Source organism: Schistocerca serialis, chromosome 5 (genome assembly GCF_023864345.2).
Source record: "Schistocerca serialis cubense isolate TAMUIC-IGC-003099 chromosome 5, iqSchSeri2.2, whole genome shotgun sequence".
In the NCBI taxonomy this organism is placed as follows: Eukaryota; Metazoa; Arthropoda; class Insecta; order Orthoptera; family Acrididae; genus Schistocerca; species Schistocerca serialis.
In genome coordinates this window covers 839,140,825-839,162,093 of record NC_064642.1, presented here as the reverse complement: position 1 = coordinate 839,162,093, position 21,269 = coordinate 839,140,825, and the positions used below count along the sequence as shown (strand labels likewise).

Genomic DNA, 21,269 nt, shown 5'->3' with positions numbered 1-21,269 from the left:
TTTTGTTACTGCAAAGGCTGTGGAATGTTCATATGACGTCGCTGTAGCTTTTGCCAATTGTGTGGTAACTTTGCATGCTGACAAAAATTCTTACTGTAAAGTAACAATGCTTGGGCAGTCTTTAAGCATTAACGCTTTAATCCCATTGCAAAGTCAAATTTTTTGATGTTATATTTGACATGTGATCAGTTTGTTTATTTATTTATTTTTGTAATTTTATTTTTGTGGTTTAGGACAAAAACTGTAGTGGTAGTGTATTTCTCCTAGAGCCCTTTTGTGGGCTGCTATTTTCCACTGTGAAAATGAGGCAATTTTTTTTTTCCAACTACACAAGTGACGATAGTAGTGATCTGACAACAAACAAAAACTGTTTGTTGTAGCAATTTTTATGCATCTGGTACAGTGTACTATCACAAGATACCAGGTACATCAACAGATGGTAATATATATTCCCAAAAGCTTTGTAAAACCACTAAGTGGTTGGCAAGTGTGCTTCCCGAGATTCACAAAAGACATAATTGTGTAATACCGTATTTACTCAAATCTAAGCTGCACTTTTTTCCGGTTTTTGTAATCCAAAACACCACCTGCAGCTTAGAATCAAGTGCAAAGTAAGCGGAAGTTCTGAAAAATGTTGGTAGGTGCCGCCACAACTAACTTCTGCCGTCGAATATATGTAGCACTACACAGGCATGCTTTGCAGGCACAAAGATAAATACTGGCGCCAAAACCTCTGCGTCAGTAAACAAATTAAAAAAAAAACGGTGGAGGGTGGTGGGGGGGGGGGGGGGGGGGGGGGGGTGGAAGACGAGCTTTTTTCTCTGCCCCGAGTTTCGACCACTGCATTTTCATACTTTATCCAACAAAGTAAATACAAATTCCATATTCTTCATCTCTGAATGTTGCAGCCTTTCAATGTACTATGAAAATCCGACTGGAAGACTGTTTGGGATGTTTGTCAATATGGCCAAGTCTACGTTCTGAATTTTTGTCCTACCTCTGACAAGAGATGGTTGTTAATAGCTACTTTTATGAATTGTGAATCACATGCAGTATTCTCTTCACCATAGGAATAATACGAATGTAAACATTTTGCCATGTATTCCTACGTGATTCCTGCTATCTCATTTAAATCCTGTCTTCCTAATAAACTACGAAACTAGAGTGAGACAACAGCAAACGCGGAAGAATATATATATCATGTCATGTTTATATTCGTATTATTCCTATGCTGAATAGTGATACAGTCAGAAATGAAGCACGGCAACTGACTAGATTTTTAAACCTAAGATGGCTCTAATTTCTGTGCAGAATGTAATGCACTAAAGAGGCGTCTGCAAAAATTTTCAAACGGAGAAAATTTTTCGCTAAACTTTCGTTTGGAACATCTATCATATGCAGTCTATTATATGGTTCTTGTTGATCATTATCAAAGAAACCAGCAGTGTAAGTAACAACAAATAGCAGTCTCTTGCCATTGTCTCACTGATGAGACGATTCCTCTCTCTTTTTTTTTTTTTTTTAATTGTAAGCGGCGGTAGCGTGCGCAAAAGCAAGCCATCCCGCGAGCGGCGACAGGCCGTAAACACGCATAATCAGAATGCGACAAACAATGCATGGCACAGTCCTATAATGCATTTTGAGCTTAGAGTGATGGAAACACCTATACATCTACATCTACATCTACATTGATACTCCGCAAGCCACCCAATGGTGTGTGGCAGAGGGCACTTTACGTGCCACTGTCATTACCTCCCTTTCCTGTTCCAGTCGCGTATGGTTCGCGGGAAGAACGACTGTCTGAAAGCCTCCGTGCGCGCTCTAATCTCTCTAATTTTACATTCGTGATCTCCTTGGGGGGTATAAGTAGGGGGAAGCAATATATTCGATACCTCATCCAGAAACACACCCTCTCGAAACCTGGCGAGCAAGCTACACCGCGATGCAGAGCGCCTCTCTTGCAGAGTCTGCCACTTGAGTTTATTAAACATCTCCGTAACGCTATCACGGTTACCAAATAAGCCTGTGACGAAACGCGCCGCTCTTCTTTGGATCTTCTCTATCTCCTCCGTCAGACCGATCTGGTACGGATCCCACACTGATGAGCAATACTCAAGTATAGGTTGAACGAGCGTTTTGTAAGCCACCTCCTTTGTTGATGGACTACATTTTCTAAGCACTCTCCCAATGAATCTCAACCTGGTACCCGCCTTACCAACAATTAATTTTATATGATCATTCCACTTCAAATCGTTCCGCACGCATACTCCCAGATATTTTACAGAAGTAACTGCTGCCAGTGTTTGTTCCGCTATCATATAATCATACAATAAAGGATCCTTCTTTCTATATATTCGCAATACATTACATTTGTAATGTAACAAAGAGAACGGCACTTATCAGATCAAAGAAAAATAAGCAATCAATTCAAACCAGACGAAGCACTTGAAAAAGACTCTCTAGTATAAATGCGGACGGAGAGCCTGACGCATAGCAATGACTACGTGGTAAAGCTTAACTGCTAAGTTTACCACACGCACCAAACTACTGTAGCTGTATCGTCATTCATTCGACCTAAATGGACCAACTTTGTTTCGGTTTGGAGATGTGGTCTAAAACGTTTCTCCCCCTTGAATTTTGAGTCACAAATTTCAAGTGGGGCTTAGATTCGGGAAAAATTTTTTTCCTTGATTTCGAGTCTCATTTTTCAGGTGCGGCTTAGATTCCAGTGTGGCTTAGATTCGGGTAAATACAGTAAGTGTACTTCCCAAACCATTTTGAGAAACTATTTTGATGGAAAGCATATTTTCCAAGAGCCATTAAAACACTGTTATTTGGTGGGCTGTATACTTCTCACAGCCCTAAAAGCTATATTTCATAACAAAAAGAAAGTAAACTGGTGCAGCGGACTATCACTGGATGCCAGGAGCATGCAGAAGTGGTTCAATGTATTCCCATAAATGCAGTAAAGAAACACAGCTACTGCTAAGTATATCTCTCATGACCAGTAAAAGCCTTAAGTGACTCTTTGCAGCAGGTTGACAGACTGTACAGCCCACGTGAGTCACACTGTCCCATTAACGAATGGAGACACAATGCACTCTGCTAAAGTAAATGAGAGTGCAGGTTCGCTTTCACCTACATTACACAGTCAGTTGTACTTAGTGATTTCTGGTGGACAAAAGAATATTGAGAAAGGAGAAATGAAGGAAGATAAGTGTTTAATGTCCCATAAACACTGAGGTCTTTAGTGTCTGAGCACAAACTCTGATTGTTTCAAGGATGGGAAGGCTATTTATTGTGCCCTTTCAGAGAAACCATCTGGGAATTTGCCTGTACTGATTTAGAGAAAGCTCAGGAATCCCAAGTCTGGGTGGACTAGATGGAGCTGTAGAGAGCAAAAACTGTAGAGGAAAACAGAGATTGGAATACATCCAGCAGATAATTGAGGCTGTAGGTTGAAAGGGCTACTCTGAGATGAACAGGTTGCCACAGGAGAGTAATGCATGGACTTTAACTGTTAGTCGCCCTGAATGTGAGTCCAGTGAGCTCTCCACTGTGCCACCTCGCTCGATATATTTTGAGAGAAGTTCCTGATTTTACCATTTCACAGGATGTGGGACGTGTACTTACCATCAACTGTATTTCTTTACTGTATTCCTGAGAACACATCATACGAGCTCTGTATGCACCTGGCACCTGATGTTAGTTTGCTGCACCAGCTGAACTTTCTGTCTGTTATGAAATGTAGCTTTTAATTGTCATTAAATGTCACTTGTTCCTTTCAGAAGCAGTTGCAAATATATGTGCCACCAAATAATGTTGTTTTGAAGGCCACTGGGAAGTATGCTTACTACCAAAGTAATTTTTCCATGATACAAGAAGAATATACTTACCACAAAATTAATTTCTTTTTTGGACTGCAGAAAAGATACTTACCACCAACTGACCATACTTACCACTAATTTAGTTGTTTTACTATGCTCTTGGGAAAATGTTGTACCTCCTCTGGACGTGGTTGACCTTTTGTGATAATATGCTAAACCACTGGTGCCTGTTTGTCATGACATCAGTGCTGTTGTCACTTGTTACAACAGAACACATTGTTTCATTCTGCAATATATGCTATTGCGACTTGCCTCAGCTCGTTTCTTTAAGTAGTGTTAAATGAAGTTTCTAGGATTGTAAAATAGATAGTCAAATAAAAACAGAAAATTCCTTTTTTTCACATGTAGTAGTAACTCATAACAGCTTACTAAAGACAGTGGGAAGTATACTTACTACTATAGTTTTTTGCTCCTAAATCACAAAAATAAAATAATCAAAAATTAAATTTAGTTGAAACTTCTAAAATGATACCAAAACAATTAACTTTACAGGGCTGCTACAAAAAATGTGCCCACAAATGGGTTAAAAACAAAGTTTGCAAGCTGTGGGGGCAGTGTGAAACTTTTTTAAGCACTGTATTTGAAAAATATTATTCATTTTGTTCCACTTCTAGAATGTTAGGTTTTGTGGATTTTTGCCTGTACATTAATGGGTGTGGATGCGTTCAGTGGAAGCAAGTGTGTCGTGAATGATTTTTCTCAGTAAATATGTCCTACTGACTTTGCAGTATATCTCCAATGTTCTGGATGCATCAAATGAAGTTTAAAAGACAGCTAAATGCTGTTGCTGGTATGTCTCTTCATGTAAATGTCAGAGTTACTATTATTATTCAATACAGAAAGGAAGATTACCAGCTTAGCAATTTGCTGAAAATGGGTTCAATAAAGGGAATATTACAATTAACATCCTGTTAATGACAAATTAATTAGAGATGGGAAGCAGCCCCAGATTGGAGAAGGAAATTGGATGGATAGCTGACTCCATAAAAATTAATACATTTCATACTGTGCTCGAGCACAGGCAATAAAAAACAGTGAACAAACATGATGCGTGTACTTGTTGCCTCAGGGTCTCCTGCGAAACTGAGGTCCTTGAGTAAGCTACATCACACTGCTTCGTTGTGTACTTGTTGTCAAGCCAGTTTATGAAGTACACATCCCTCTTCATTTTTATATAACTTTGTTTTGAATGCACTGTACAAGAATATTGAATACCTTGAAAATTATCGAGTTCAGCCATCCATTCACATGTAATATTCCAACAGCTCCATCACCGATGAGAGCCTTCAGGGGTGTAAAACGAGTAAGTGAGAAGTGCCACTGAACTACTAACAAACATTTTCATCTACTACTAATCTGCTCACATTAATCATTATTCAAGGGGATCAGTTCTACATCATTTTATTTTTATAAATATACAGAGAAGCAACTACTTGAAAAAAGCCAATGCTCTGCTACTTAAACTGCTCTGCCACTATTTTGATTTAATACTTCATGCTAAATAAGCATTTAATTTTACACAGGACACTGTCATCTAAACTTATTCTGATAAATTCATATACTTCCTTCTTGTGCAATGCCCTTTATGCTGTCAATGCCACGTTGGGACCGGTACAGTAGTTTCTGTTCTGTGGAGGACCAACCGTACCTGCACATAGGCTATTATTATGATGTAATCACCGCTTCAAAAGGCATTCCTGTCTGCTCCTAGAGAATATGTTGCATGGCTAAATATGGTCTTCTGTTAGAAAGTGTTTGTGTGTTGTGTATTTGAGGTGGGACAGGTAGGTAAATTCACATATCCAGGTAAATTATTGGTGTACTGGCTAATAAAACATTTTTTACTTTAATTTTGAATATTTGGGGATTTCCCGACTGCTCCTAATGTCAGCTGGCAGATGTTAAAAGGGTGTTGCACCTGAATATAAAACAGTTTTCTTAACCCTAAGCTTCAATGCATATTCTCTATGGAAATTATTTATATTGTGATTGTTATGGTTGCAAACTTTGCAATTAATGCTAAATTCTCTCTTGTCCATTTCAGCAGCTCAAGGTCAGCATATCTTGCTGCTATGTGGAGGACCCAGGTCCAATTCGTGGTAATGCCTTTTTTTTTAAGGGGCGAAGCTACTCCACACCCACACTGACATGGTGACCATCACCAAAGTTCTACCATCACCTCCGTTTGCTTCGTTACAATTGAGAAGTGCACAGGATGTGGGGTCATGATGTTGTCCGTAGGATTACCCACTAATACAGGCACTTTGAGGCGACAGAAGTGGTCGAGAAGTGAGCAGAACGTAGCAGTTTTAAGGGCAGAGGGAGAAAAGTGCCGAGGCAAGCACCAAAGGAAAAGAACTTCTGCAATAGTCTGGACAGATAGTAAGAGCAGTAACAGTTTCTTTCTGTCTGCAAGGGTGAGGTTGTCGTTAGTTTTGGGTATCGTGCGATGCTCGATACCATTGTCGCAGCTTAAAACACTCTTTACGAGTGTCAGTCCTATTGAGGAGGGGTACTCCTGGGCTGTGCACCTCAGTGTCTCCTGGGCCACCTGCAGCATCTGTACTTGTAACATGCCAAGGTCGTTATACGAGTGGTCAATTGGCCATAAAGAGGTTTGGTTGGATATGTTTATGTTTAGTGTGCAATACTGCTTTCCTGTATTGCCAGTTGGTCAGCTAGATATTTGCAGCTGGCAATGCCATTTAGTTTTGCTGTAATGCAGGGATTCACCAGTGTTTATTTTGTCTGTGAGCTTGTGCTGTCCACAGGTGATTAATTGTCCCTAGATAGAAGTGTTTTTCAGCAGTTGTGTTTTCACCCGTGGTTGTGGTCGTAGTTTCCCAGGTTAAGAATGAAATAATTGTCAGAGTGTCTCAAGTTCCTTTACAGTCGTGTGGTGAGTTTTTTGAATATCTGTGTGTGAGTCTCAAGGCAGTATTCTCTGTGAAGATCGACAGTGTGTGTGGACTGTGGTGCACTTCGTTGTGTATCACCTGTAGGCGGCACAGGCGGTCAGAGCCACGTAACCCCAGACTGCAGCTGCATGTATCATCATGGATCTAATCAGTATCATGTACACAGACCTCGATACCCTCCTATTCAGTGTGCTTTACCTGTTGAGCTTAGAGTAACACTGTTTGAGCCTTGCATTTGCTCAGTTGGCCAGTCACTGAAGTATTTGACTTTCACACTGAAACGTATTGGGCGTGTGTGTAGTGTTATTTGTCTTCAGTCTTAATGTGGGGTCCTGCCCACTCATCTCATATAGGGTGCCTAAAGGATGCTGCATTCTCAAAATGCTATACAACAATTCAAGCAAACAACATTAATAGTTTTTATTACAAATAAGAAGTTTGACAATGCTTAACCTGGAATTTACAATGGTGTCGCAAGCAATAGGCGACATGCAGTATAAATCCGAGTCCTTTGCTATGTACAATGTTCGTGCAAGTTTGACACACAGTTTGTGGATCACTAATAACTGTTATTGTAGCATTCAGCGCTAGGCCTGTCCGTATACTGTCCTAATCCTGTCCAAATACTGAGTGGCCGAGGCTGGCAGGAGTGGCACTTATATTCTCTTTGTCTAGGGGCCTGCTCCCGTCGTGGTGTGGTCCTTGCCAGTGGGCTATTCGCTGACGGTGTGTTCACTGCCTTCTTAGCTCTTGCAATCTTAATTTTCATTCCAGAGCTTGTGGGTATGCCAGAACACTTAATGATTGTGTAGTTGTTATGGTTTGTCAGTGAACAGAACTGCTTCACACTTGTCAGCATTTGCTTTAACACACTGTCGTTCCAGCTAGGCAGTTTTGTTTGCAGTTGCAAATTATGCCTGATGGTTTCCAGTCTTGCACTAAGATGGTAATGTCATCTGCATAGATGGTTGCCATTGTGTTTTGTTCAGTTGGAAAGTCATTGACGTAGAGATTAAACAAGAGGGGCCCTTGGATGCTGCCTTGGGGTACTCCCACTTGTATACTGTGTTGTGTTGACTGTTTGCCCTGAACGTCGGTGTTGAAGCTTCTGTGGGTGAGATATGAGTGTGTAAGATGCATGAACTCGTTGGAGAGACTAGCAGTGCAGAGTTTGCGAATGAGACGATTGTGCCGTAGATGACTGAAGACCAAGAACAGCACTCCTGTAGCTTTGTTGGTGTTGGGGGTGTGTGTAATATGTTCTACTACACCGAAGAGTTGTTGTGTTGTGGAGTGGTGATTGCAGAATCCAAATTGCTCCAGTCTCAGCGAGTGATTGGTGTTGCAGTGCATAGTAAGATGTTTGAGAATCATCTTCTCAACAATCTTATTCAGGGAGCTCAGCAGGCTGATGGCTCCATAATTTTGTGGTAGGGAGTGGTATTTCCCTGGCTTCCTGAACATCAGGACAGGGAAGTGTTGATGTTGTAGAATGGTATTCGTCATATGTGTGAGATGCTCTATAGCTTTATTTGTGAACTCCTGGGTGACACGGTTTTGAAAGTGATTGGGACCAGGAGCTTTTCTAGCTGTTTTGTGCTTAATAACCTGTGTAATTTCATGTGTAGCAGTATGTATTGTTACATTGCACGTGGGCTGGGTTACAAGCCATGTAACCTCCTGGTTCATTTCAAGTAGCAGTGCTGGATTGGAAGGAGCCAGATTCAGTGTGAATGATGTTGCTAGTGTTCTGGTCATCAGCTCATGCTTCTCCTCCATGGAGTATGCTGGTCTGTAAGGCGGTGGTAAGGGCTTTGACAGCTTCAACAAGTTTCCTGCTTTGTGTAATTTTGGGAATTTGTGGGATATGACTTTTCAAGCATTTCCTTGAACAATGCCCAATTCACACGCTTGTAGCTCAGTATCCTGTGAGATTCATCATACTGCTGTGTTTCTTCCAAGTAAAGTATTACAGGTGTTTGGTGAGGCCAAATCATGTATAATTTCAATGTTGATTGTGACTATAATGCCAATCACATCTAATGTCTATCACATTTAGTCTCTGTTCCCCGTTTTAAGTGTCACCTCAGCTGGCACTAGTGTAATGTAGTTTGGGAGCAGTGCATGTTCGCATAGTTTTTTTGCTAATGGTGTTTGATCTTTGTTAGTTCCAAGCAGAGTGTTTAGCATTAACATCACCAGTGGCTATTAGTCACTATGCTATGTTGAGTATTGTGCTGATATCGCTTGTTATGATATTACCAGATCAATTGTATATCGATATCAATGTAGTGTTCACTCAGTTGACTTGACCCTAACAGCTGTGGCTTCTAGTCTTGCAGGTTCAGGGATCTTAATATTTGTGTATTCTTTGTCTCAATATATGATGATTGCTGTTCCACCTACAGTTGTGCCTTCAGGTGGTCAGTACAGTAGATGTAATATCTTGGGAAGAGTAGTTGTTTGTGTGACTGGAGTTAAGCTTTGTTCATGAGAGCATTCCAGATTCCCTTCTCCTCCATAAATGCAGCTAGCTCTGCCCTTTTGTTGCCAATCCCATCTGCATTCCAGAATAGCATCTGAGTCAAAGTACTGTTGTTTGTGTTTTGTGGTGTATTATCTATGGAAGAGTGTGGGCGGTGTGGTGATAGCAGTTTGTATAGCAGCCATGCAATGGCTGGGTGTAGCCGTCATGAGTTTGTGCATGCGTTATGATGAAGAGCCTCAAGAGGATCTTAAGCCACGTGAGTGGGGAATAGTGTCTCCACTATGCCTCTGATTGTGGTGAGAATGTTTGTTATGTCAGCCAAAGTGTTGGCGGTGGTGTTGGTGGCTGGTGGTCCTTATGTTGGTGTACTGGATGGGCTGGCTTGTGTGTTATTCATGGTTCGTATTTCATCTGGGGTCACCTGTGTTATTGCTGTGGTGAGGGGGGCAAGAGTGTGAGTTACGGTTACATTGTTCCTTTTAATGTGTTCCTATGTTTGTCTGGTCTGTTGTTGGTGTATTTGTTGTGGTGTGATAGTGTCCCCTCTTTTGTTTTTTGGGTACCTCTGTTTCATTTCGTGTGTTTGTGGTTGCCCTAGTTTGGGTGTGTCTTCTGTGATAACACGAGTGTCACAATCTGGCCTAGACAGAGTTGACTTGGTGTTGTCTGGGACCGGCAGTGTTGTCATCAGTACAGGGGCAGTTTCTAGCATTGCAGGTGTGGGTTGTGGTTCTGTTGTTGTGGGAGTGTGCCATGAGTTTGTGGAGCTCTGTGCATCCTCAGTTCATCCACTTCCACTGACAATGCCAGTAAAAGAGATTCCACACCTTACTGGTTGGGGGGTGGGGAGTGTCTTGGAGCTGTTCTGGTTACCACTTGTCTGTCTTTGGCACTTTTGCACCTTAGAGCTTCTTTGTATGCTGCACACCATCTGTAGTTTGCACATGGACCCCTCCACATTTGGTACATTTGATAGTTGTACCAAGTTTAAAGTGTCGTGCTACATGGTTACCAGTGCATTTGCAGCACTGTGTGCCAGTTCACATCGGGTGCCGCACGGCCAATCTGCTGGCAGTGGTGGCACTGTTGGGGGACACACGGAAGTGTGTATATTTCTACTACGACCATGTGAAGCAGGAGCATCTGCGTCAGAAAGTTGCAGGAGTAAGCTGTGTCGTCCAAATCCACTAAATAGTTTGGCTGCAGTCTGTGTGTCACGAATCCCAGAATTCATCTCATGCTCTCACAGTCCCAGCTGAGAGCTGTGATTATACCATGAAGAATGTCATTGAGGGTTGTGGTGTCAACTCCTTTCATGATGTACATTCGAGTTTTTCCCCCTTGGGTGCTATATTTATGATACTCAATTCCCCCAGCTTTGACGAATTTCAGGAGATTTGTGCAATCTGTTTTGTTGCATACATACAGTGATACATGGTCCCTTGTGAGTTTTGTGTTTGGTATATTGTGGGGAGTGACATTCTACAAATGTCTTTTTTAGCTTGCCGGGGCAAGTGTAATTGTGTATTATGACCAGTGGGAAGCCAGTCGGTGTAGTGTTCTGCGTAGCGGCTGGGTTAGTGTTGTGTAGTTGAGGTGCTGCAAAATTGTTTGTATGGGCGCTCATATTACCGATGCTCAGAACTGGTGTTGGTAAAAGCACGCTGCATTTGCCGTGTGAGTCAGTAGGCTCAGTTGTTCGTGTATGTTGCTGCTGATTCCATTTTGGACCCACCAGCTTCGAAGGTCCATCTTTGTTCCACGGAGCTGTCACTTCCAGCTCGAGGACTACTGCGGTGATATTGAGGGCCTCTCTAGTATATTCACTGGTGGTGTGACTGGTGTTGGTGTTGCTGTTGCTGTTGCGTTGCTTCCACCCGTCAGTTGGACAATGAGCTCATGCTGTCTCCGAGCCATTGCTTCTTGATTTGTGGCAGCAAAGTCCAGATTTAGCTGGTTCATCACTTACTGATAGGTGGCAAAGCAAGACAGAAACATTGAAGGGAACAGATGGCACTCCTGCCTCTTGTGCTGCAGTCTTGCTACGGGTCGTTGGGTGGGATCTGCTCGGTGGATCTGCCGTCTCCCAGACATAAGGATACTTTTAAGGATAGAATGTGGATATGAGACAATTTTACTTTTTCGTCTGAAAAGACAATTTTGCTTTTCTAGTGTACATACAGAAGAGGGGAGTCCTTATGACTCACTTGTGCAAGATGCAATGCACAGTGCAAGAGAGCACGGGTGGTGGACAGCAGGCCTGTACTGGACAGTGTTGTCCAATGTGAACGTGCCCCGGACACTGAAATACCCTATTAAAGAATGGGAGAGTCACACTGGGGAAGTTCCAACCACAGTTGCAGGAACTTTGAGCCAGAACTCTTGGCCACCTAGCACTGTCAAGTGTGTAGCAGCGTGTGCTTATTAGTGACACTCCAAAGAGTGTCCTGTGGCATCTACGCCAGTTTTAGCATATATGTAACACAAATATCCTCTCGCAGCTACTGCAGGTACAGGGGGAAGGCAGCTGCTCAGCTGCGACTCACCCGTAGTACTGCCCGTAGTTTTCCTTGGTGGGAGGACTGGAACGAGGTGCACCAAGCCTTGTGATGCCCATTGAGGAACTGTTGGACTGAGGCGTAGTGACTCTGAGGTCAAGAAAGCTGGCAGTGACCAGAACAGGGTGTGCTGACTCACCCCCCCCCCCCCCCCCGCCCCCACGATACTGATTTCAGTGATGCCATTGCAGAGGATTACACTGTGGTTGGTCATCTGGTTTTTATGTGGGCCAGAACATGAAGCTTTCCTTTGCCTTTTTTTGCTAAATTGACTCTTACTTCTGGACACAAACACCTATACAGAGCAAATGTATTGGCACCCAGGGTTTGGTTATTTGGGGGGGGGGGGTTGGGGGAGTGATGGTTTGTTATTGTTTCCACCCCCCTCACCCAGCTTCCCTCAAAAATGCAACTCGCTAGCAACCTCACTGTTAGCATACGACAGACATCTACAATTTTAATAACAATAATAAACACACAAAAATATATTAAATTATTCAATATAATAGTAACAATACAAATAGGTGGATCAAAGAAGGAAGAAAACATAGGACAAACAAAAGAACTTCAGAAAGTGTACAAACTGACATGGACACACTATAATAAAAGAAACATTTCAGTACAAGGCAAACACATGCGCTACAATACAGTTATAGTATCAGAAGCACTCTTCGCATCAGAAATGACCACAATCTGAGGACCAGGCACCACAAAGCAGAAAGAATACAATGCAAAATCCTCAGAAAATTTTTTGGAGCAGTGTACAGAGATGGCATATGGATGAAGAGATCAACCAGAGAATTATAAGAACACAGAGGCAGACTCAGTCACAATCAGAAAACACCCACAAACATTCTGTGGACACATACACACAATGAACAGCAACAGATTCACAAAGGGATTTAGGATGTAGTAAATGCCTAAATCGAAAAAAACCAGTTGGTTTCAAGAAATAGAAGAAGGCTAAAACGAGCAGGAATCAGAATGGAAATGATGAATGAAAGAGACAAATTCAGAATCAAAATTATGAACATAAAACTTGAAGTAAAGGGAAGGAAGAAAACAGAGAAAATATGTACATATCAAAGGAAACAAGAACACAGTCAATGAATGAAACGATTTTGGGAAGAGAAAAGGGAGGAGGAAATAAGGAAAAATCTGAACAATCACGTAACAACCAAGTTGAACTCTGTCAAAGTGTGTGCTCACCATCATCATTTCAATAAACATTATGACTGAACAGAGGTCTGCAAACACATGTGAATGAGGGGAAAACTGTTTCTATCAATGATTTCCAACTGTGTTCGGGAAGTCATTCTTTCTGTTGTTGTTGTATCGGATCTGTTGTTGACACCTGGTATGTTCAACCCAGTGGTGTGCAGCTTTACCCGGCTGGAATGTTGTCAATCAGACCAAAAGCATGTCCTTGTGGGCAGACCCTAGCACGAGCAACTGAAAAGTGTCCTTTATTACATGTAGCTTGTCATTGCTGGAAGAACTTGGCATTTTTGACACACTTCTGTTTCCATGCTACCTCCTTCTCCAAAAGTTATGTGTGCATTTGGAAATTGGTGAAGTAAAAAATATAAAGACATCGTGTCGTTCTGCCACATCTGTCTGTAGTGTGCATTTTGGGGTGCGTGTACGATACAAGGCATTTAGGTATGATGAGGTTACTTAGCCATTAGTGTTCACAATGGCTGGCATAAAGGAAACATGACAAGTATTACATTAGAAAGCAACAGCGATAGCTTTCCGACCGCATAAATTCTACTAGGCAGAGTCAGAAGCAGACACAGTGGCCTGTGCCAGATACGAGGGTTGGAAGTAGCTGAAATGTGAGTCGTGGGACAGAGAGAAAGAGAGAGAGAGAGAGAACACACAGACAGCACCATAAAGCATTCCCCATCTCTTTCTGCACGGAATGAACCACACTGCTGCCTTCTTAAGGGCACCCCAGTATAATATGTTGTTTGGGAAGTGGGTGGTAGTTATCATCATTGCAATGACCTCCCCTTATATCCACTCCTGCAAGATTGTGAAATCTACAGCCACTGAGGAGATTTATGTGAGATGTTCCTATCAACTTTGTGTAATATTCATATTGCACACTTCTGCAGACAAAACAGATTTTCGACATTAGCTTAGGAAAGAAAAGAATCATCACAGATCATTAAGGTCCAAAGAACTTGTCTTGAACACTGTAAGGGATCCGTGATCCCACAAACACAGATTCTAGTATCTGACGCCCAGGTCGATAGCGGACAGGAGTCGATTGTCGAGCGCTGCAGTAGGCAGTGAGACTAGTGCTGAGTGCGCAGTAGTATGGTAGAGTGTCGAGTGAGAAGTAGAGTGGGAAAGACGGCCAAGAATGGTGGTCTAGTGAGTTGTAAACGGTAAAATTCACTGGAGTATGACGAGTGAGCACGTCCCCCTGATCGTCGTGGGGTTGACTCTCACTAATGCCGATTCGCGAGTGATATGAAACAGAAAGTGACAAGTGCCAAATTACGTGTTTCGTGTCAACCGCGTCAGCCAGCAACAACCATGGATTGCAGTGAGGATTGTTGTGAATGTTAACCATCAGCATTGCCTGTGACAAAGTGCTGAAAATCAGCAATCAATAAAAAGAGATAACCACAATTAGACGTGTAAGGCAAAGGTAGCAACAGCCTCAGAATTTGTGTGTTAGTAGGAAACATATATCAGTTGTACATCGCAACCTTTGTGATACTTAATAATAGACAAACTTTCAATCATTAGCTATTCCGTCTCAGAACAGCCGCATTCGGTTGAAATACTCCCGAAACCACAGCAGAACAACGCAGAACAACCAATAGCCTTTCATCCAGTAAGCACACGGTCATATATCATAATAATTAACTGTTTTGTGGCTTTGGTAAATTACCCAAAATCCAGTAAAGGAATTAATCGGGGGTGTTTCAACACGAATGCTTAAAAATTCTTTTGTAGTTAACCTATTTTCAGATTATGAAGAGTTCTTTGTTACAGCTTGTATTTTTGTTCCAGGTGGCACTGAACTTGATGGCTGTAGTGATGTTGTGAAGGCACAAAGTCGGAAGTTGTTAAACCTTCAGAAACAAGATTTTCAAAAGTACTTCTTCTCAGATACCAATATTTCGCCCCTGTTTGTGTCGGATACACAGATGTCTCAGTTGTTGTCACATAATTTGAGTGTAGTGACTGAATCTAGAAAACAGTTTCTTTTGCTTCCCTGTACCCCAAGCATTATGTGCAATACAGGACTCCTAACAAGACAAACACACAGAGCACAGCCCTCTGTCTTCTCTTGCCGTTTCTGCAGTTTGGGAGCACAGTCCGGAAGTCTGACTCATGTTGACCGGACCGGCAGGGCGAAAATGGTCGACGTGGGTTCGAAGCTGGTGACAGAACGGACTGCTGCAGCACGAGCAAAGGTTTTTGTGGGACCCGAACTGATGAAACTCGTACGAGAAAATGGCCTGAAGAAAGGTGACGTACTTAGCGTTGCTCGCCTGGCGGGAATTGTGGGGTCCAAGCAGACGTCCAGCCTTATCCCTCTGTGTCATAACATATCTTTATCCTCTGTGGCTGTGGACATTGAACTGGACTCTGCTCTCAACTGTGTGATTGTAACTGGCACGGCAAAGTGTAGAGGGCAGACGGGTGTGGAGATGGAAGCTCTCACTGCTGTATCGGTGTCTGCCTTAACAGTGTACGATATGTGCAAAGCTGTGAGTCATGACATTGTGATATCTGAAATAATGCTTCTGGCCAAAAGTGGGGGAACTAGAGGAGACTTCCACCGGACATGAGCATCTGTGTGGGGCAGTGAAATAAGTTAAGTATACCTGGTGTGATGTGGGCAAATTTCAAAGTCTGTTCATAGTTATCATAAATTATATACACATCGAATTGGCCTGAATATGAGTTTCACCTTTAATTTCGAAAAAGAGAGAAACTTAATTAAAAATAATTTGTCAAGTTGCCCATTTACAAAAGCTTTTCAAAATGTGATTTACCCTTAACCAGTTTTTTTGTAGTACACTGTAGATAAATTACACACAAAAACAAAGCTTTCAGTTGCAGTTTTCATGTAAGACACTCTTAACTTCACTAACATTCATTGTTTTGTCACTGTCAGTATTTTTGTCACTCTCCTCCCAAGGTACAGTCGCGTCGCTACAATCCCGGGCATTGCATGTGCAGCATTTCTTGAACCGTACCTTTAAAAAGCACATCTGTTAGATGAATAACTGTGAGTTTGAAATTTGCAACGTAACTGTACCGAATTCCAAATCTCTCTCTCTCTCTGTGCCCTCCCCCAGCTGTGTGGTAGTGTCCTCTGTGTTGCTCTATTGTCTCAATTTTTGATGGTCCCATGCTGTGAAAGTTGAGGTGAAGTGTTCATTCTTAAATAAATAGTGTGTATCAGCTCTTTTCTCCTAGGATCAGGTTGTCATTGCTGTGTTCATTGATGTAAAATGACACTTTTTTAACAGTTCCTAAAAGGTGCACCACCTCATTGACACTTTTGCTGAGGTGTAGAGCATATTGGCCAGACTAATTTACATGTTTCAGCTTTACACTGTATGGTATCATCTTTTTTAAAGGCCTATTATCTTTCTTGTGTGTGACTTGTCCAGAGATTGAAAATGTTTTATTTTGTAAGTTACCAATCCAGAACAGGTTTCTGTCAATTTAATTCTTCAGGTTTTTCCAGAAGTTTGCTGAAATTCCCGAGTTGTCCTTTGCACAGTCGGACATCATTGTCTTCCTCGCATATTTCGGTGACATTAGTTGTTGCTTTCACAAAGTGCTACTTGAGACTGACCGTCAGATGGAGCAGGTCTGTAATTTGTTCCCTCTGCCTTCGTGCTTCATCTGCAATCTGCTCTGACAGACATCATCCTCGGGTATCCGTGTTGCGTGATATTCCGAGTGTCATCTACACTCACGGGCACGATTCTTGTGTGTTATGTTTTCAGTCCAAGCTGGTTGGTAGAATTCTGTTTGCAGGCTGTCCCCGTTTGGGGACAAGGATCGGCAGGGCATGAAACCCTAATCTTTCATCTTTCAGTTAACTCAAATATCGAGTGTCACTTTTTTCATGTACTGCAGTTACAAATATAAGAAAATACAAAATGAAAATTTCTCAACATAGTCATGTTTCTTTTCAGTATGTTTCTCAGATCAGTACACTGCAATGTAAATATTCCATTAAAAGAATATATTTTTGATTGTTTCTTCAGTCAGAGATGCATTGCCTTTTTGACTTAACAATCAATGTCAAATCATTGTCCCTCAAACAATCCTGCAGGGGTTTGACAATGTGAGACCATGGCTTTATGGAGCATCACCTAGAATTAGCTGCCGTCTTTTCTGACATGATTTTAAATCAATGCTATCATCACTGTTTCTTTTGCTTAGGGTTTTGAGTCTAGGAATGATGCAAACAATCAGCAGTTTATTTCTTTGTTATGTGATCTTTTTTCTCCTCCCTAGCCCCCTTTCTTCCTTCATTTGGTAGCCTTGAGCAAATTGAATATTCCTGCTTTTGTTTGTATTTATTAATCTGTTTGTGCCTCTAATTCTTAAAAGACTTCATTATGACACTAATAATCTGAAGCAGCAAATTTGGGGAAAAAGAGCTGCATCCATTTATGCTGTTGTAAAATGGAGGAATTGGTTGTAGTTGGAAAAAAAATCTGCCTTTTACAGCTGCTGATTTTTGTCATTTATTTTACGTAGCCCACCCATGATCTACAATCAGGTCTTCTTTTTTATGTTGTATTTTTTATGAGAATGTTGAAACATAGGTGATTGTTATGCATCTTTGCAGCACCTAAACTTGAATATTGTACTTAAAAATGTTATTTGTTGTCTTTTTTAAATTAAATTGTTATGTTAAAAAAGTGAATTAAATGATTGTTGCCTGTGACATAATTTTGTAGCAGCTAAAATTAAATGCTGGTCTTCAATATTTTAATTGTTATAGTTTGGGGTATGATTGTTGTAATTAGAAAATGAATATGTGCCTTGTGCACTATGTTGTTACAGTAATTTGGAGTTTATTTTGTACATCATCTGGTGTAAATTATAAGAATTTAAGCAAAAACTTCTGTCTCTCAACAGATTTCTTAATAACACTATTCCAGTAACTGGATATGCATATTGAAATATTTGTGTTGTATATTAGATTCTATGACCTGTACCGAGGCAATATTTTGCGGTTGCAAATTTTCTTGACTATTATTAAGTGTGTGTGTGTGTGTGTGTGTGTGTGTGTGTGTGTGTGTGTGTGTGTGTGTGTGTGTGTGTTGCTTATGCCCTACATACGAGTCCTCCAAGGTTCTTATGATCTGACCAATGTACGACATGCCAAAATGCTACAGCTGCATGGGGAGATACAATTAAATCCCATCCCCCTCTCTCTCTCTCCCTCTCTCTCTGTCTCTCTCCCTCTCTCTCTCTCTCTCTCAAAGATCGGCAGGTTCAGGAATCTAACACAGAAAGAATTTAATCACAGTTTCTTTTTCATCTCTATCATACAATGTAGTCCAATTTTTTGCTAATACAGATATAACATTTTGTGATTTATGTTGTGTACTCTTCAAAAGATCTAATGATGTCCTCATTCCTTTCTTATAAACAAAACAAAAAGAAACTGACAATAATTGTCATTAAAGTAAAACACAGAACAGTGTCTCCATAGCATCAATGAGCACATCCTTTCAGCACCTTTGACCCAGGCAGTGAACACAGCAGCAGTCAGTCTATGACTTGCAGCAGGTGAATCCCAGTCAGCTGCATTGCTCATGCACCCCACGTAAATAATAATAAACAAAATCTAACAATACACATAACCAAGTCTTGATTTGTGACAGTATACCGCTGATGACGAAAAAAATTAGACCCAAAGATTTTGAGATGTGGTACAATAGAACTTTTGCTCTAGTTGAAGCGGTAAGACACAAATGTTGTATTCACACTTTTAAAAAGCTCAGAAAAGTGTTATAACTTTTTCAGAAGTCTAAATCAAACTATGGAAACTCTCGGTAGGAACTTAGAAATATAGGAAATGATAGAGTGCTACTTACCATAAATACATGTTAAGAAGTCTATTTTTTTTTTCTTTTAACAAATCTAGCACTGCATATTACTGCCAAATTAGTCATTACCTATGATTGCCCCAGTGGCAGAAGTATGTATAATAATGTCAAAACGTTTGTGACACTACACACTAGGACAAGCTCAAGTTTCAGATACACGTTGATTGCGTTCTGGATGATGCTATCTACATGTTCATCCACACTCTGCAAACCACTATGAAGAGTATGACAGAGGGTACATCTCACTGTACCAGATATTAAAGCTTGTTCATGTTTCAAGACCATTTAAATCTTTCTCTGCATGCTGTAATTAATCTAATATTGTCCTCACGGTCCCTATGGGAGCAATAGTTACAAGGTTGTAACATATTCTGGAGTCGTCTTTTGGTAAGCATACTTTCTTAGGATAGTGTACATCTTATCTTGAGGCATCTGCTAATTCAGTTATTTCAGCATCTCTGTGACACTCTCCTTTGGGTCAAACAAACCTGTGACCATTTGATCTGCCCTTCTCTGCATGCGTTCAAATCACCCATTTTCCATTTTGATATGGGTCCCACACATTTGAGCAATATTCTAGGATGGATTATACAAATGATTTGTAGAATGACTGCATTTCTATGGTATTCTACCAAAAAAAATCTAAGTCTTTCGCCTGCCTTACCCCTGAGTGGGCCTATATGACTGTTCCATTTCATATCCCTACAAAGTGCTCCACCCAGGTAATTGTATGAATAGACTTAATCCAAGCAAGACACCCTGATACTGTAGTCATACCACACTGCGTTTTCTTCATTTTGCAAAATGCACGATTTTACATGTCTGAACATTTAAAAGAAAGTTTGAAATTATCAAGATCTGACGAATGTTTGTACAATTTCTTTCAGACTGTGCTTTATTCTAGATAAATGCACTATCTGTGAAAAGAGTGCTTTACTATTAATATTGTCTGCAAAGTCATTAATGTACATGAACATGAACAGGAATGGTCACAACATACCTCTCTATGACACATCTGAGGTTACTTCTACATCAGATGATGACTCCCCAGCCAAGATAACATGTAAGTCATTCCTACCAAAATATCCTCAATTCCAGTGACATATTTCACTCGATAACCCTCACAGTAGCAATTTTGATAATAAGCATCAATCTGGCACTAAGTCAAAAGCTGTTCAGAAATCGAGAAATACTGCCTGCACCAGTCGAGCCAGGAAGACGAAAGTTTGAAGGTCAGGTTGACAAAACAGATTTTTAATACTCTTGATAACAACCTTTAAGTTTCTGACGTAGTTCAGGGGAATGACAAAGGGATCTTTGACAGGCTGGATTAAATCTAGGCGGCGTCTCAGACCGACCAGAGTTACAACTTTAAAGGCTTCTACGCTGAGCAAATACAACGGGCTGTTGGGGGAAGAATGCAAAGGCAGCTTCTAGTAATGTGCAATTGCTATTCTGCATGGTCTTTAATGGCCATTATCAAATTTTAAAAAATTAAGAATAACAATAACACAGTACACAACAGGAAGGGTACAGCAGACTTTCCCTGATTGTTCCTTACATTATCTTTCCTTGATTTTTTTTTTTTTTTAATGATAATGTTTCTAAGTCTTTCCTGGTTTCCATTGAAAGGTTTGGATTGTTTCAAAGATTAATTTACACATTTTTTAATATTTTAATGTATTCTAGGACAGGAACTCAAAGAGCACAAGTATAAAAAAACTGCATGTAGGACATTCATGTAAAGCTTCCCATTTTTAACTGCAAGGTAATGGCAATCTATTTTGTTACAAGAAAATGAATTGGGACTTAGTTCTCCAGAGCTGATACTATTATAAGGAGTTGTGATGGAAGAACATGAGTTCCAAACAATGGATGCCTTGGATCTGTTTGCTGCTGCTTCTTTTTAATCTCTGCTGCTAATCCCATGAGTGAAAGATCTCTACCAATGAAAAAGTAGATTTGAATGACATTAAGTTTCTTCTCTTGTCGATAGTTGTTTCTACTGAAGAGAAATGAGTCTGGTCATCTTTGTCCATTTGCAGTAATTCAAAGGTGTCGTAGCACCTGACATGTATGCTTGAAAATAACAAACGATCAAAAATGTAATTAACAGAAGTATTGACAGCAGTAAGCTGTATTTATCACATTCAAAAAGTTTGTAATAGCTGTGGACCCTTGTTTTATCATGTCAATCCATTTGTGCCAATGGCTAACAGAGTACCATTCACCATCATGTCAAGTGGCAATAACAGTTTGCTTGCATCATAAATATTGAGTGTCAAAAGATAATTCTAACAATATGA

The 21,269-nt window shown here is 40.8% G+C and overlaps 2 protein-coding genes across 2 annotated transcripts in view; one reads left to right on the top strand and one right to left on the bottom strand.

Annotated features, from left to right (window-relative positions):
* Positions 1-21,269, bottom strand: part of LOC126480969 (molybdenum cofactor biosynthesis protein 1-like) — a 343,445-nt gene that overhangs the window by 96,354 nt on the left and 225,822 nt on the right. The window lies entirely within an intron of this gene.
* Positions 14,976-15,686, top strand: LOC126480970 (cyclic pyranopterin monophosphate synthase-like). Its single transcript, XM_050104407.1, has one exon. The coding sequence runs from the start codon at positions 15,019-15,021 to the stop codon at positions 15,664-15,666; it is 648 nt and encodes a 215-aa protein (XP_049960364.1). The 5' UTR covers positions 14,976-15,018; the 3' UTR covers positions 15,667-15,686.